At 50.7% G+C, this 15,403-nt stretch overlaps 7 protein-coding genes across 7 annotated transcripts; 2 read left to right on the top strand and 5 right to left on the bottom strand.

Moving 5' to 3' along the window:
* Window positions 1-388: 388 nt before the first annotated feature.
* Window positions 389-1,675, bottom strand: Z517_11204 (uncharacterized protein; the record flags this gene model as incomplete). Its single annotated transcript, XM_013424812.1, has 2 exons — window positions 389-557; window positions 624-1,675. 2 exons carry the CDS (start codon window positions 1,673-1,675, stop codon window positions 389-391), a joined length of 1,221 nt encoding a protein of 406 aa, XP_013280266.1.
* Window positions 1,676-2,991: 1,316 nt separating this feature from the next.
* On the bottom strand, window positions 2,992-3,436 carry Z517_11205 (uncharacterized protein; the record flags this gene model as incomplete). The annotated part of the gene is made up of 2 exons (XM_013424813.1): window positions 2,992-3,122; window positions 3,229-3,436. 2 exons carry the CDS (start codon window positions 3,434-3,436, stop codon window positions 2,992-2,994), a joined length of 339 nt encoding a protein of 112 aa, XP_013280267.1.
* Window positions 3,437-5,135: 1,699 nt separating this feature from the next.
* On the bottom strand, window positions 5,136-6,784 carry Z517_11206 (uncharacterized protein; the record flags this gene model as incomplete). The annotated part of the gene is made up of 2 exons (XM_013424814.1): window positions 5,136-6,303; window positions 6,363-6,784. The coding sequence occupies 2 exons, from the start codon at window positions 6,782-6,784 to the stop codon at window positions 5,136-5,138; spliced, it is 1,590 nt and encodes a 529-aa protein (XP_013280268.1).
* A 1,340-nt stretch (window positions 6,785-8,124) lies between these two features.
* On the bottom strand, window positions 8,125-9,159 carry Z517_11207 (uncharacterized protein; the record flags this gene model as incomplete). The annotated part of the gene is made up of 3 exons (XM_013424815.1): window positions 8,125-8,710; window positions 8,759-8,930; window positions 8,979-9,159. The coding sequence occupies 3 exons, from the start codon at window positions 9,157-9,159 to the stop codon at window positions 8,125-8,127; spliced, it is 939 nt and encodes a 312-aa protein (XP_013280269.1).
* Window positions 9,160-9,938: 779 nt separating this feature from the next.
* Z517_11208 (uncharacterized protein) lies at window positions 9,939-10,581 on the bottom strand (the record flags this gene model as incomplete). Its single annotated transcript, XM_013424816.1, has 3 exons — window positions 9,939-10,221; window positions 10,271-10,355; window positions 10,410-10,581. 3 exons carry the CDS (start codon window positions 10,579-10,581, stop codon window positions 9,939-9,941), a joined length of 540 nt encoding a protein of 179 aa, XP_013280270.1.
* A 412-nt stretch (window positions 10,582-10,993) lies between these two features.
* Window positions 10,994-13,297, top strand: Z517_11209 (uncharacterized protein; the record flags this gene model as incomplete). The annotated part of the gene is made up of 1 exon (XM_013424817.1): window positions 10,994-13,297. The coding sequence occupies one exon, from the start codon at window positions 10,994-10,996 to the stop codon at window positions 13,295-13,297; it is 2,304 nt and encodes a 767-aa protein (XP_013280271.1).
* A 958-nt stretch (window positions 13,298-14,255) lies between these two features.
* Window positions 14,256-15,182, top strand: Z517_11210 (uncharacterized protein; the record flags this gene model as incomplete). The annotated part of the gene is made up of 3 exons (XM_013424818.1): window positions 14,256-14,355; window positions 14,420-15,120; window positions 15,177-15,182. 3 exons carry the CDS (start codon window positions 14,256-14,258, stop codon window positions 15,180-15,182), a joined length of 807 nt encoding a protein of 268 aa, XP_013280272.1.
* Window positions 15,183-15,403: the final 221 nt, after the last annotated feature.

Raw genomic sequence — 15,403 nt, forward strand, 5'->3', positions numbered from 1 at the left:
TAGCTATAGGCCCTATATACAGAGACTCAAAGCCTTGAGGGCTTTAAGTAAAGGAACGGCATACTGACCGCTACTTATCCGAGGCGTAGGCGTCTAGCCTACGCTTGGCCTGTTTACTTGGTTTGCCCGGCCTGTCTGAATAGGTTAGGTGGGAGTCCTAACACTTTTGGTGTAAATTGGGGGGTGGACGGATACTTTTGCTAGGGTGCTGTAGGTGGGCAGCCTATCCCAATAGGGAATGTTGCGCCCACTTGGTCATGTGACCACAGCATATATCATTTGGACTATACGAGGTGTAGTAGGACAAACCACAATGATGTGGATAACATCATCTGGTGGGTCCAGGCAGACTTGAGTGGTGACCCAATTCGTGACCATCCACGATCGTTCACTCACTCCCACATGCAGGAACTAGTTCTACCATGAGAGAAGGCTTCTCCCAGAGAGTGTACATCTCCTGGTCAAGCCAGTTGCCTCCTTGATGGCAAGCTGCAAGTTTGAGATCAAACCTCCACAGAAGTTTGCATACAATCAGGCGTATTTCGGAGTAAGCCATACTAGAAGCCCGAGTCAATCGTAAATCCACGATCGACAACTGTCATCGAAGTTGTGGGAGCACTTACTTCATTCCGATGCAATTCCGCGGCCCAAAGGAGAAGGGTTGCGTTGCTGCTCTGTCGTCTCCACTGAACTTATCAGCCGCAACATCACCATCCGCATGCTTGTCCGCACACAGCCAGCGTTCAGGCAGGAAGTCTTCTGGGCGGAAGAAATTCCTGGGATCATGGCTGGTAGCGTAGGGTGCTACGCCAACGGTCGTGTCTCCGGGTACCCACTGTCCTAGGATGTTCTCGCCCTTACCAGGAACAATACGAGGCATAGTTGCAGGTGCAGGGGGATAGATCCGAAAAACCTCGTGGATCACGGCGTCATGATAGACGAGACTTTGCGACTTGATCATGGTGATATCATCGTAAGATTTGTAGCTCATCCGCACTTCATCCTCCAGACGTTTGTAAACCTTTGGGTTACGGAGGAGGAGATACACGAGACCTGACAAAAACGTTGCAGTAGTCTCGCTTCCTGCAATGATCCCAACCACGGCATTTTCTTGTATCCCGGGCATGGTCAAGCCGAGTTTGGGGTCGTTGTGGCGGAGGATATACCACAGAAAATCCTTCCGGTCAATATTCGTGCGAGCAACCCGCTGCTCAACCTTCTGATAAGCCAACGCATCTGCGTCTTTTTTCGCCTGGGCATCCTTTTGTGGAACTAACCACCGACTGAGCCTAAGCAGCTTGTAGTAGACCACGGCTTGCCACCATGGGTAGACCTTGACCCCGTTGAAGATGAGCGTCACCCATTCATGGTATCCACCGGCTGCGAGGTCATGAAACGGTTCATCGAACGCAAGATCGCCCATGATGTCAAATGTCGTCCAGTTGAACCACTTGACAAGGTCTTGCGGTTCTCTTTGGCAGATGTCATCCAGTTTGCTCATCAAGAGATCGACATAGGACTGAATAATTTCTTCTTGTTCGCGAAGGGCCTTTTCGGAGAAGGCGTGCGATATGGCTCGCCTCATGCGTTGATATGACTCCCGATTTGCATGAGTGAGGGAATCACCTTCGGCAAAGGTAGGGAGCAGGCCAGCACCACGGAGATCCTTGGGCATCTCAACAGACCGATGGCCGTATCGATTCACGGACGTCAGTGTCTTGAGCAAGGAGTATGATGGATGAAATAACGGGATTGATCTTACATTGACTTCCATGCCTCGCCTGACGCATATGACAATTCTTTCGGCGCAATTCTCACCACGGGACCGTATTTCATGTGAAGACTTGTTAGATCTTTATAAATCCTCCCGTGTGTCGTTGACCAGAACCATGGCAGTCTTGAGGCTGCCCAGAGCTTAGGTCCGGGATATGCACTGAGTGGATGAAAGAAGGCATTATAGATCAGTCTCCCGATCACGGCGATGATGAGCTGCAAGATTTAGCTCTGAATTTCAACCTTTCTCACTGGAAGCAGGTGAGAGACGTACGGAAAGACTGGCCGTGGCCCAAATGAACGATAGATTCATTCTGACTGGAAACTCGAGGCGGCGATGCCAGCAGGAAATGTTTCACTCAACCTTGTGTTGCTGCAGCACAATGAAATGCAGCTTGTTGTAGAAGTAGGAGCAGCTTTTGAACAGGTTTGGGTCGGGATTCCATACAGTCAAGATTGCTCTGAACAACAAGACATGGACTTACCATTGCCTCAACGTGCAGTGGCCTACCTCGGAATTCACCAGCATATCCGGTCATTTGAAAGAATTGTACAGCCACGAATTGGTAAGAAATATCCGCGTCGGAGATGCTGTACAGGCTACTAGGCCGATGTCCACGTCCAGACCGTTCCGGGATTCCGACCTTGACGGCATTGAGAACTCGGTTTGACTAAACCGCCATTCACTGGTGCCGTATTGTCAGAGAGCAGGGGGGCCCTGAGCTAAACAGCGCTTTTGACACCCAAAAGCCCCCATGGCAGAATATGCCAAGCTGCGAGCGGCGCTATCACATATAGTGCGTTCCCCCGCCATTGTCGGAGTGAAAGGTTGGTCGATTAACCCCAGTGCTGAGGCGAGATTTATATACGAGACGAATAAGAGGCTGGGGATGTCCCAGCCGCTGGTCACGTGGTGTTACTCACGTGCTTTTATATCACGTGATCTTCAAACCCCATCTGCTTTTGACTTCCTCTATTGCTATCTATCTACACTACTTAGGTTCTCATTCAAACAAAGTGAGGACACTTACCGACGACACCACCCATGTCCATCACACCGCGCCCACGCTTCTCGGCAAGTCTTTATTTGAGCACCTGTTGCGCAATGCAAGATACCAACCTGCTCTGGTTCCACAACCGTACCCGACCAGCTGAGCCCGTCTACTGATCCCCGAGAAGGTAGAGGGCATCGATCGGGAGAGCGTCCGATATGGCTCCTCACAATTTCCCCAACCCGCCCAGCTTACCACTGACACCGCCGAGACCCTCGTTGACGGCCTCCTGACCCAGACCGCCCGAGACCTGGTCGAGTTCGTCTTTGCCCATGACGGGGTTCTTCTTCAGCGAGTCTATTTCGTCGGGTACACAGCCACATTAGCTAGTTACCGACAAGAACACCCCCTTCCACTTGAGAACTGGTAAAGATTCTTAGGACAGAGTAGCTACAAAACTAACCTTTGACCAACCCCTGGACCTTGTCCTCGCCCACGTTCTCCATCAGCTTGACCTCGGCGACGGCCTTGGCTTTGTAATACCGCTTGGCCCACCACTCGGCGACGTCGTCGGCGTAGCCCGCAAAGTAGACGGTCGCGGCCACGACGGCGAGGAATGTGAAGACGCCCATCACCGAGAGGAGGAGCACCGTCGGGTAGGAGTAGGACATGCTGGGGTGCGCTGGTGTGTTGCCGCCAGAGGACACTGTTTTGGAGGGGGGAGTGTTGTTTGGTGGAATGTACGAGGTACGTATGTTGTTGCACAAGCTTAAGACTGGGGAGCCACGGTGAAAGAAATATGGGAATATGAGACCTGTTCTTCTGCAAGTGTGTCTGGGTCCAGACTCTTAACCACTCACAAAAAACCTGCTTCTGGCCCCCTTCAGACCATCGAACGTAATGGGTACGTATTTTGTACCTAGTGTGATAATTCATTTGGATTGGCGTGGCTCGAGCGGGCACCTCTATCCATCCACCTATCGACAAAGCGAGGTGGCTATCCATCTACGAGGTAGAGGACTATCGATCGATGATCCCACGCAAGCAATACTACAATGTCCGTGGTTAGGAGTGGTAGGTCAGCTTTGTGTTCTGTGGTTTGCTCTCCATCCCATAGCGACGTCACAAGTCGATGGGTTCCTCGAACGTCATCGCTTAGCACGTGCTGGCTTATCTTGTGTGCCCACGGCTAGTGCTGAGTATCGACCAATAGACAATCAGGAGCATGATAGGTGGCGAGAGCGATAGCTCACCTGCTACTGGCCACAGACCAAGGGGTATCAAGAGAATTGGACACGTCAATTTACCCTGGCCTTCACAGGGAAGGGCAACTTGACTGTTTTCATACACGATCCCAGGAACCCATAGAATCGACTACCAGCAATGCACCACTCATTCTATACCTGCACCTTCTTGCCCACTCCACCTGTATGAGGGAGTCGTCCTGTGTCTTGTGGGCGGTTCCTTTATCACCGTTGATGTCGGCTTCCACAGGGATCACTCCGTGTGGCAAATTTGAAGGTGACAATGCGGAGCTTGGTAGTGTCGACTAAGTGGCGGTAGATGGTCCAGTGCTTCCATGTCCAGATGCTGGGAAGTTTGGAAACATCCTTCTAACTTAGTTGACCTGATCTGTGTTGTTCGTTCTCGTGCTACTGTAACAGTTCTTCTGGAGCGTGTGCCGTTTCTTTTCGATGTCTCAGAGACCACCAAGCCGTTTCCTTGCGCTCATTGTACAACATGCGAAGGATTCCGACTAAGAAAGAACCACATGCTGATGCCATTGCGATGTACCTCATACTAAAGGCCCCTTTGTCCCAGCCCGACGGAATAGAGTCTCGAGGAGAAAGCACTATACCACCACCTGGGAGCTTGGGTTGATGTGACCTTTCGGGTGTAGTGGTCAAGATGCCTGCTTCACAGGGCGTTTCGCCGTTTAGAGCACAGCGACGGCCTCGTTCAGTTCCGAGTAAGAGAGTTGATGGTACACCTGTCACCATGTTGGAGGCTCCACTAACCGCGATTCGAAGGAGGCAGAAGCTCTCATCGCGAGTCAGCGGGCGAACAGGCAGAGAATAGACAGGTGCGGTTGGGTACAATATATTGAAAGCAATGAGAAGAAGCGCGCCTGAAATCCAGGTCATGACAGCGTAGTGTGGATGAAGGTTTGAATAGATCGAAAGATAGAGGATGAATACGGTCTCTGGATCTGGACACTGAAGGATACTTGATGAGGTATTGCACAGAGGGTGCGAGCGAGAGGCGAGAACTGCAATAAAATTTTGTTTCAGATGTTGACCGATACACTGCCTCGTGGAAGGCAACCGCATTCCAAGCCATTATGACAGTATGATGCCCTTCAAATCCTCTTCAATTCGCTGATGCTTCATGGAAACGGACGGGAAGGCGCAAGGGTGCAGTGGTGAGTCCGTAGGAAAAGCGCGTGATTGGATCAGTCTCGTAAGTCTCGATAACGTCAAACTTCTGCAGCATGCGGACAATAACGTAGCCGGCTTCCGTCAGCGCAAATTGTTGTCCAAGACAAATTCGAGGGCCGCCGTTGAACGGCAGGAATTCCCAGCCCGGCCGCCGTCCAACCCATCTCTCGGGCTTGAATTCTTCCACATCAGGTCCCCAGATATCTTCCCGATGATGCATAATGTGAACCGAGTAGTTCACTTCTGTCCCCTTTCGCACATAGATTGGCGAATTACCGTCCGGACCTCCGCCGCGAGGGAGGGTTGTGTCCCGATTTGACCGGCGACTATTGAAGGGCACAGTGGCATAGAGTCGAAGTGTTTCGGACAGGACGTTTTGTAGATACGAGCAAGCCTTGAGTGTTTCGAAGGTAATCAACTTGGGATCTTCGTAGGTGCCGAAATCCTCTAATATGATCTCACGTAATTTCTTGAAGGCGTCAGGATGTCTGACTAACGAGTAGAACGTGAAGCCAAGCAGACCCGCTGTTGTGTCGCGACCGGCCAAAAGAATGTTTAGCAACTGGCTCCGAAGCTCGATAGGGTCCCGTGTTTGTTGCACAAGTTCCTTCAAGAAAATATACTTCTCCTTCTTTTGGCCTTTTTCCAGGTGGTGCTCACTCAACGACGACAGGTCGGTGGTTAATGCAAGATTGACGTAGTAGTCGGCAAATCTGTGGACTTCCTTGCAATTGTCATAAAAGTGCTTAGGGCTGTATAGCCAATACAGCTCTGCCAATCTACCGCGGACGCCGAGAGCATTGGTGCCGCCATCAAAGCAGGAAGCAAATGCCGTCCAGTCCAGTTCACCAGGTTTCCGGGCCTTTTGCGTGTAGCCAGGCAAAGCGGTGATTTGTGAGTCCACACTTTGGCCAAACAGAAACTCGGTGGCAGAGTCGAGCGTCAGACGGAAGAAAAGCGGGACCAAGTCGACTTGAGCAGTCCACCCGTTCGTGGTGGTCAGATGCCTAAACATGTCTTGGACGTGGATTTCTTCCAGTTGCAAGTCGGCGACCTGTTGGCGAGCAAACTGAGGGCGGAGAAGAGTCCGAGAATGCTCCCTTTGATTGTATCAACAAGGGTTTGCAACACATAGCCTTGAGGAGGAGTGTCTACTCACCATGCTTTGCCGTCAGTGGTAAAGATACCATTACCCAACATGGGGAAGAAATTGCCCCGTCGCACTTCTCCAAGCTCAAATTCATTGAATTGAGTAGCGAGTATTGCCTGGATATTTTTGGGATCCGATGTCACGTAGCCCATGGTTCCCAGCATATTTTGTTGCCATGTTGATTTTTTGCCAGTCCTGTTGTTGTAGACGTCGAGGAAGTAACTGGGAACAATGTTGTTCTTGTCTGCCTGAACAATCTCCCAGACCAAGTCAATGCCCAACGGCCACCGATAAGGGCGCTCCCACGCTGGTTGACATCCAAGCTCTTTGGCTTTTCTAGCATGGTAGCGCTTTGCAAGGAAAGAAGCCAACAAGAAGTAGACGATCGACACCCCGATGAAGCCGAGGCCCAAGTTCAGGTAGTGGTTCATGCTGGGCTGATCCCAAGACGAGGCGATAAAAGAGGGAGCGCTTGGTTGCAAGCAAGTTGCTCGAGTGATAGTTGAGGGAAACTACAACGTCGAGATGTCAGGGATTTAAAGGTCTGATGGACAATGCAGTTTCGCGTAGTAGTACTGGAAGGGGATGTAGGTCCGTGATACTTGAAACCTTGAGCCTAGGTCACCGTATACATCGTGACCTCTCGTACAGTTCTGATTGACAGGGATCTCCCTAATGTGTACTTCTGGTCTGGCATTGTTCCTATCAGATGTGTGCATCTTTCTCCACCCACCCCATTTCCATGGATGGGAACTCGGGGGAGGAGTCTGATTAGGCGGGCAACGCCCAGAATCGAACATATTTGAGCCTGTAAGGATGATGTAACAGCTAGATTTGCCCCGGGGTTTCTGAAGCCCCCAGCCACATTGAGCATCAGGCGTCCATGAATGGTTCCAGGCCCCCGCGTTGTTCAGACTCATTTTGGGGGCATTTGGTCGTTATTGGAGGGTCGATAGCCTCGGGCTCATCAATTGCACCGACTGAACGAGGATTTCGGCAAGGAATCAAGCCAAGCTGGCTGGGAGGTGTCAGCACCCGTCCGAAGCGTGAGGGGTAGGAGAAATCGAGACAGGTGATTGTCGGTGGAGTCGCAATACGATGTACAATACGGAGAATGTCCAGGAATACGAAGGCCGGATACGAGAAGCGCAACAAGGCATCTGCCGGTTGTGTGGCATGTTTCGAGGTGCGGGTAAACAGAGAGAGTTAGAGATGGTTGCAAACTAAGCAGCCAAAGCTGACGTGTACGAGTAATTGGTCTTGTCCATTCAGGGAACTTCTTGTGCAAGTTCTCGGTAACCATCTGTGTCGACCCATTCAGACCAAACATTTGCTCAAGCGTGAGCCGCGGAACGCGCCACAACCCACGAAGTGAGGTTCACCAATTAGTATTGGGACATTATTCAGTGAGACTTACGCCAACTCCCAACTCCCGGCTATTAGCTATTACTTTCGCAAATGTCACAAAGATAAACAAATCCAGCGTACTCGCCACCGAATGTACTCGTGGTTAAAGCTGAACCATAAAAAATTCAATGTTGTTGACCAACACGTCAACTGGGTATCGGAATTATTTCATTGTTTGGTCCAGGGTCGTCCCTGTAACATATAGTACACCTTTTTTTTGGACATGACAGATGTTGCTCAAAGTGGAGGATCTACTGAAATGGGGAGGAAGCAATTCCCAATAATAAAAACACAGCCAGGGTAGGGAGCTTCATTCTTTGACAAAGTTCTCGAGATCTATTCAGAGGTTAGCACCGCCGCAAATTTACCCGGGTTTTATCAACTCACCTTCGAGCCATTTGACATATTCCTTCTGCTCCTTGTAATCGAGGTACTCTGGAAGGAAGCTGGCCAGTTCCTCGTCAATCCCTCTCTCTTCCAGATACTGGTGGAGCATCTGCTGGAGTTCGGGATCGAGATCCTCAACAGGCGGACCTGCATACAGGCTGCGGGCTTCTGAAGCATCTTTGGTGCTCTGTGCCTCGAGCAGCGAGTCCTTTGGGAAGAAGCAGACGTTTTCGATCTCGATGGTGCCGTCCTGAGCTACAGCCCGAATCTCAATGGCCTTGTTGCCGGGCTTAGTGATTGTAATGGTCATATGAGCAGGGTATGCAGGCGTGACATTAGCGACGTCGTCGACTTCTTCTCCTCCTTCGGCTCTGTCAACCGGTGCAATGCTATCCTCTGGCATAACATCGACCTTTCCTCCTCTTCCACCGGTTTGATTGATGCCTCGTTTTCGCACCTCGAAGTCGGGTTCATCAGAAAGAGCACCATCTTCATCGAGGGCATCGAATTCATCTTCGGCTGGGTATTCGGAAAGGTCAGAGACGCTCAATTGGATCTTGATTCTTGTGGTTGTTAGCATCATCATGTAATGTATTGACCAAGATCCTCACTTCTCGTTGCCAAAGTCTCGGGTCAGGACAATCTCGTGCGAGCCAGGTTTGTCTTGGACCTTGAAGGGGCTATTCTCGAGGAATTCATTGATCGCGGCCAGTCTATCATCGCTCTGTGATTGAAGCTCGAGCATGCGTTCATTGTTCAGTTTTGCGACGAGGGCCTCATCCGCTGTGACCTGCATTAGCCAGATTTTAAGCCATAGTTGTGTCTACTTACATTGGCCTGCAGGCTCTCTGCGGGCAACAGAAGTTGAGAATGCGGGATATGATGGCTTCATAGCCGATTGCCATTGTGGCCGACGAGTTGCGAACCTCGTTATGGACGACACGGACCGGACTACCGGTTGGCGCAGGACGTTCTTGGGCAGTGCCCGGCTGAGTAACCGTAGTGACAACATGTTGAGAGCAGAAAGGTGCAAGAGAGTTCTAGAATTGAGGAGGAAGTAAAAGGGGGGAGAAAATCTGGACCAGGAAAATGGAAATGCGCAGAGATGAAGCAGTTCGAGAAAGTTTCCAATAAATTTTGGGCACGAGTCATGTCATCACATGATAGACCATTTTACGAGTCAGGTGACGGGAAAGGAGACGGCAACACTTCGACCTTTCTATGCCTGGAGTCTCAAACTTCAACTGTAGAGCATCTCAATAAGTACCGAGAGCAGCTGGTCTGCGCTCTAGGCGAATGGTATCCAAGGACATCAATCTTAACCCACTATATTCAGTTTGGAGGTGGCTAAGGTGTTTCCATGATAACCTTCGTGCCAGTCGTGTTCTGCGAACCGATCAAAATTCCTTAGATTCAGCCCAGCAGACATCTCGCGTTGCCGGCACGAATTCCTAGGGATGTTCTTGTCTCAGGGACAATTTCTTCTCTCGGTGACGCGGCTATTCCGCTCATCAACAAATCGAAGTGTCGTTCACCAACGAAACCAAAACCCTCCGCGTTCGTGTCGGAGCGGTAGTGCCATGATCCGAGAGTTTTTGCTGTGTGCATTCTTCCTGTTTCGAGGATTCTGAACTCTCGCAGAGGTATATCGATTTGCGCTCGTGGCGAGTGGTTGTCTATGCGCTTATTGCACAAGAGGCGAATGCTGCTACGGCTGATTCGATGGCACCTCAAACGGGGACAGCCTCGGACGACTTGGTTGATATGACCATATAGAGGACGTTCCTTATATCACGACAGGGCTTTGGGAGGGAAGCTTGATGGCTTGATGCCACCCGACTTCACAACACGGACGAAATCCAGTGTGTTCAACCCGCCCCATTCGCCGGCCCATCTCTCAACCTTTTCGCGGCTTTCATCGTTTCGAAGCTCGGGGACCCAAAGCCCCGCACGAAACTCACGCTCTTCAGCCTCTTTTCGCTGGGTGATTTTCTCTTCCAGCTTCGTAGGCGGTCTTCCAGGTCGACGCTGTTGCTTGGCTTCAGCCAGTTCATCATCCTCGCGGTCGATAAAGCTGGTGCCTGCCATGAGCCCTTGTCCTCGACTTCACATGACCCACATACCTCTGCGTAAGTAGTTGCATTTCTTCGTCTGTCAAGGCCCCTGTGGATCCTTGCAGGGCTGACTTGAACCATGCCACCCGGTCGACTGCGGTGATCACAACTCAGCACATAAGCATTTCAATGTTGTATAAAGCCCTACCATATATTTGATTTGCCTTCACTGCTGCATCCATCAGCCGAGCCAATTTCTCCTCCCTTGCACCTGCTCGTCGGAGACGCTTTGCATCCCGACTATTCTCATGTAGGGCATTCAGTTTTCCTCCTCGCTTTTTGGATATTTGCTTCTGGACCTTATTGAGAGAGCGAGCCATGTCGGGCGCAGTATGACGATACAGAAACAATTCTTTCCAAGCCTTGTGAGATTGATGGCTTCCACTATGGGATGAGTTTGTGCACTGGGACCACTGGCGAAAAAATTAGTGGGAGATCGGCAAAACGTCGGCCCGCGCCGGTGAGGCTCGCAAGGCTCCAGACGCGTCGGTCCAACTCGCAGCGCGTGGTTGGGTGGGCGCTTGCCTCACCAGATTGAATGTATGCACGCAATGTAACTCGTACAACAGCAAAGGTCGAGTGTCAACAAAACACCCATGGCTGTGGGCTGTTCATTTACACCTATATTGCTGCTCATTTCCTACAACGGCCGCAGCTTTATCCTTCCCCCTTCCCACTTTGAGTCACCTGTATCTCCCATAAACAGGCGGTGAGCCTGGTGTCCGCATAAAGATGGGTATCAAAGGCAAGTCAATTGACCTCATGTCGCATGCCATACTAACAATATTAGGCCTGTTGCCTGTGCTCAAGTCCATCCAAAAGCATTGCACCCTCAAAAAGTTCTCTGGGCAAACCATTGGGGTTGACGCCTATGGCTGGCTACATCGAGGTGTGGTGGGCTGTGCTTTCGCCCTTGCTCTCGACAAGCCGACCACTATCCACATAGACTTCGTGTTGAGCCGAGTTCGGATGCTTCTCGACTTCGGTGTCACTCCTTACCTGGTCTTTGACGGGGATAATCTGCCCAGCAAGGCGGCAACAAATGCGGCAAGGCGCAAGAAAAGAGAGGAAAGCAGGGCATTGGGGTTAGATTTGCACAAGGCCGGGAAAACCACACAAGCGCAGCAAGAACTTCAGAAAGCCATCGATGTCACCCCTCTTATGGCTCGACAATTGATCGAGGAACTGAAGAAGCTCAATGTCCCATATATCGTTGCCCCATACGAAGCCGATGCACAGTTGGTCTATCTGGAACACAAGGGTATCATTAATGGGATTCTGGCCGAGGACTCGGACATGCTAGTTTTTGGTGCCCACCGGTTATTGACGAAGCTGAATCAATACGGCGAGTTGCTTGAGATTGAGCGGTCGGACTTCCCTATGTGCAAAGACATCTCGCTTGCAGGCTGGACAGACACGATGTTCCGACGGATGGCGATCCTCAGCGGCTGCGACTATTTGCCAAACATTGGAAAACTGGGTTTAAAGACCGCCCACGGCCTAGTTCGCAAGTATAACGACATCGAGAAGATCCTTCGGATAGTCCAATTGGAAGGGAAGCTGATTGTGCCGAGCGGCTACCTGGAGCAATTTCGCCAGGCAGAATTGACCTTTCTACACCACCGCGTCTTCTGTCCGGTCGGACAAAAAATGGTGTTTCTGAACGAACTTGATCCCGGAATGAGTGAGTCGGATATGCCATATCTGGGCCCTCACGTGGAGGCTACCACAGCACTTGGTGTCGCCTGCGGAGACCTCGACCCGTTCTCGAAGAAACCTCTGAAGCTTAGCGGCAAACCCTTCGTTCGCCCCGCGCTTGGAGAGCGCAGGAGCCAGAGCTATGCATCCGCACCCGAGCTGAAGCCGAAGAAATCGATCGAGACATTTTTCAAGCCTCACCGACAACCGCTTGCTGAGTTAGATCCCAACAGCCTAACCCCTTCTCCGTCACAGCAGCGACTACTGCAACGGAACCGGAATGCGTCTTGGGAACCAAGACTGGTTTCTTCTGCTCCTGCTTTGAGGCAAAGTGCCACAACACCAGCACCGCTTACTAGTACAACAGACCGCACAGCCTTCCTGGCTAGAGCTTCCACAATGTCAACCTTTCAGTCAGTCAAGAGACAACGACTGTGCTCAGACACAATGGACCCATCAACAACACCAGATGTGAAACAAAGTCCATTTTTCGCTGCCAAGGGCGAAGACGCCAGTCCCTTGGCCTCGAAGATTCGCAAGAACAAGAGAAATGCCAAGTCTAAATTCGATGTCTTTTCCGACCATTGTGTTGGAGAATTGCTTGAGCCTCAAGTCCAGCAAGCGGCAAGTCCAGCCAAAGGCGACACGGCGACCGTCTCGGTGCAACCGGAGGTGCGTTGTTCATCTCCGGACCTAGAATCACAGGAGTCCGTACCACAGTCTTCCCCTACAGCTGCATCTCCAAAGCAGCCTTCGAGATCAGACACCGTTCGGAGAGACGGCACTGCGGCTGGAAGGGAGATCAAGGAGATCAACAAAGATGATGACCCCGACGCCTTTGAAGATTTACTCGAATACCACATCCAGAAGCAAAATGAGTCATTGATGAAGACCTTTGCGTTTCAACCCCGAGAAGGCTGGAATACTGTCGCAAGGCCGCTGTTCTCTGCGAAATCGAAGAAGCAGCCGCCTTGTTTTCCATCAGAGAGCCAGGTGGCTATAACTAGCCAGCCTCCGAGTGCCAAAGAGATCCAGTCGCGTCGGGAAGCGGATCTACCAAAGACCTTTGGATATCAACCAATCGAGGTCCAGCAGTCAGCCATGAGGTCGCTGAACAAGCAAGGTTCCTATGGAGCATCATCTTCGACTGCGGTCAAGCAGGATGATACAACTACGGAAGGGAGGAATGAATGTGTTCTCACAGCTGTTTGGCGACATGAGGGCCGCGGTAGTGAGGACGCAATCATACCAAACAGCGAAGATGAAAAGTCGGAGATGGGCTCACCGGCACAGAAGCCTAAGTTTGATCTCAGTTCATTTGTATTTGTACCGGCATGAATGATTTGTCGCTTAGTTTTAGGGGTATTCTGTCTGGCGTCTACTGTGTTTCCAGGGATGCGTTGCATTGCAATGTGGAGGGTTCGGATTGGCTACTGGAGATGAGGCGAGGCGTTGGGCAGAAACGATAAGCTATTAGAATGCCCTCGAGTATTATTGGTTACAAAGAAACCCATGGGCAGTGACACTGAATGATCATGATAGACCTCCTCCACGCATTGGACTGGATATGTAATGACTGAGTTCTTTTGGTACATAATAAGGATGGACAGAAAACAATAAGGGAGTTTGATTCCAACTTGACATGGGAGCCGGGGACGGATATAAAAAGAGACCAAGACCGAGGCGGAACGGCAACAAGACTACGTCATAAGGCTGCGAGCCAGGAAAAATAAGCATAAGGTTGGCGGTAAGCTAAACCCAAAAGGGGAAAACAAAAACAGATGCTAGCCTCGTCTCTCAAGTCCCGGCCCTGCCACATTTTGTTACACCTGCGCTTTTTCCTGCCACCACATTAATTTCTAAGAATTCACTCACTCTCCAGTACTAGACAACCCAACCTCACGGATTTCAGTTATGGCAGCATACTGAGATCCAATCACAGCCATGACCACTGCAGGCTCCAAATTTCTCCAGGACTAGAACAAGCTACGCCTCTCTCTCCTCTCTTCCTTCCTCTTCCTTTACATCTGTTCTTCCTCTGCCACAAGAAACTCAGGCAGCTAACCATTCTGTCTCTCAGAACAAACCAGCTTTAATACCTTCGACCACTACGACTGAATATCAGCATCGCTGACCCTCCGATCGAGACTCACCTTGACCACGATTCGAACCCGGCCAAGTGCCAAAACCTGTGCTCGTGCTGAGTTTCAACATCGACTTCCGTCCTTACGGACGGCAACACACACAAAGACATAAAATCCCCTGTGGACATACCGGATCCTGAGAAGACGGCACAATGGCTCTACGCTTTAGGACAGGGTGGAGAAGATTCGTGCCCTTCATAGGCTACCATCATGTCCTCATGATCTTCATAGCCATTGCAATCATCCTATTATGTGAGTGTTTCGCCCTCAACTGTTGCTTGTTTCTCTCGGAATGCTGACTTGGTTTCTCTCACAGCACTGCTGCTAGCAGGCTGCTCCTCAACCTCTCCGCTCATCCCCGACATCTACCTCATCTCATTATATTATCAGAAATACCCTCCTGTTTTCAGCACAGTACAAGTCGACCCTTCTGTCACCACTGCGATAGCAAATATTGTTGGAAATGCCGACCTGAATGTCCGCGTAGGATACTTTGGCATTTGCATCCGAGTTGATGGAGGAGCATGGATGTGCAATCAAAACTCGACCGCACTGGCCGACCTGGTGTCGATTGATCAAGACCCATTGAATCTCATCTGGGTAGCCAGCACGTTCAAGAACGCCATTGTGTTCCCCTACCTGCTGATCATTGCCATTGTACTGGCGTTCCTCACATTTTTGCTGCTGGCGACTTTCCCGGGCTGGCACACGTCGACAGGACCGGATGGATCAGAGCACGAAGTCCGACCGTTCCCTTCAAGAGCAGTGTCACAGGTGGCGCTAGCAACGATATTTATTTCGTCGGTGTTTGTGTTGGTCAGCGTGATGTGGCAACACACCGCGGCTGTAGCAGCAAGCACGGTAGCGCAGGACTTGGGGAATGGAAGTGTCAAGTCGGGAGTCGGCACCGCCGCAATGGTGCTTGGTTGGTTCGGTTTTGGATTGCTTGTCGTGGTCACGCTTGGGCTCTTGGTCATGATATTGAGCATTCAATTGCTAGACCGCCTGACCGATGAGGTATGTTTGCACACTCCCGAGATCTTTCTAAGGATATACTCTAATATTGTCAACAGGACTAAGAAACATGTACACTCGACGAAATTGAAGAATGTTTTGACGGACACGAATGAAGCAGACGATTGGATGTGTAATATTTCCTTCCGAAATGCGACAAAAGGGATAGGAGAATCGACATTATGTTTTCTGAAAGGATCCAAAACTAGCGGACTGGACATAGCGACTCAACCAGGAAATCGGCGTTTATGGGAAAATAGATTTATCGACATGGTTCAGCATCAAC

This window comes from Fonsecaea pedrosoi, assembly GCF_000835455.1.
Source record: "Fonsecaea pedrosoi CBS 271.37 unplaced genomic scaffold supercont1.7, whole genome shotgun sequence".
Taxonomy (NCBI): domain Eukaryota; kingdom Fungi; phylum Ascomycota; class Eurotiomycetes; order Chaetothyriales; family Herpotrichiellaceae; genus Fonsecaea; species Fonsecaea pedrosoi.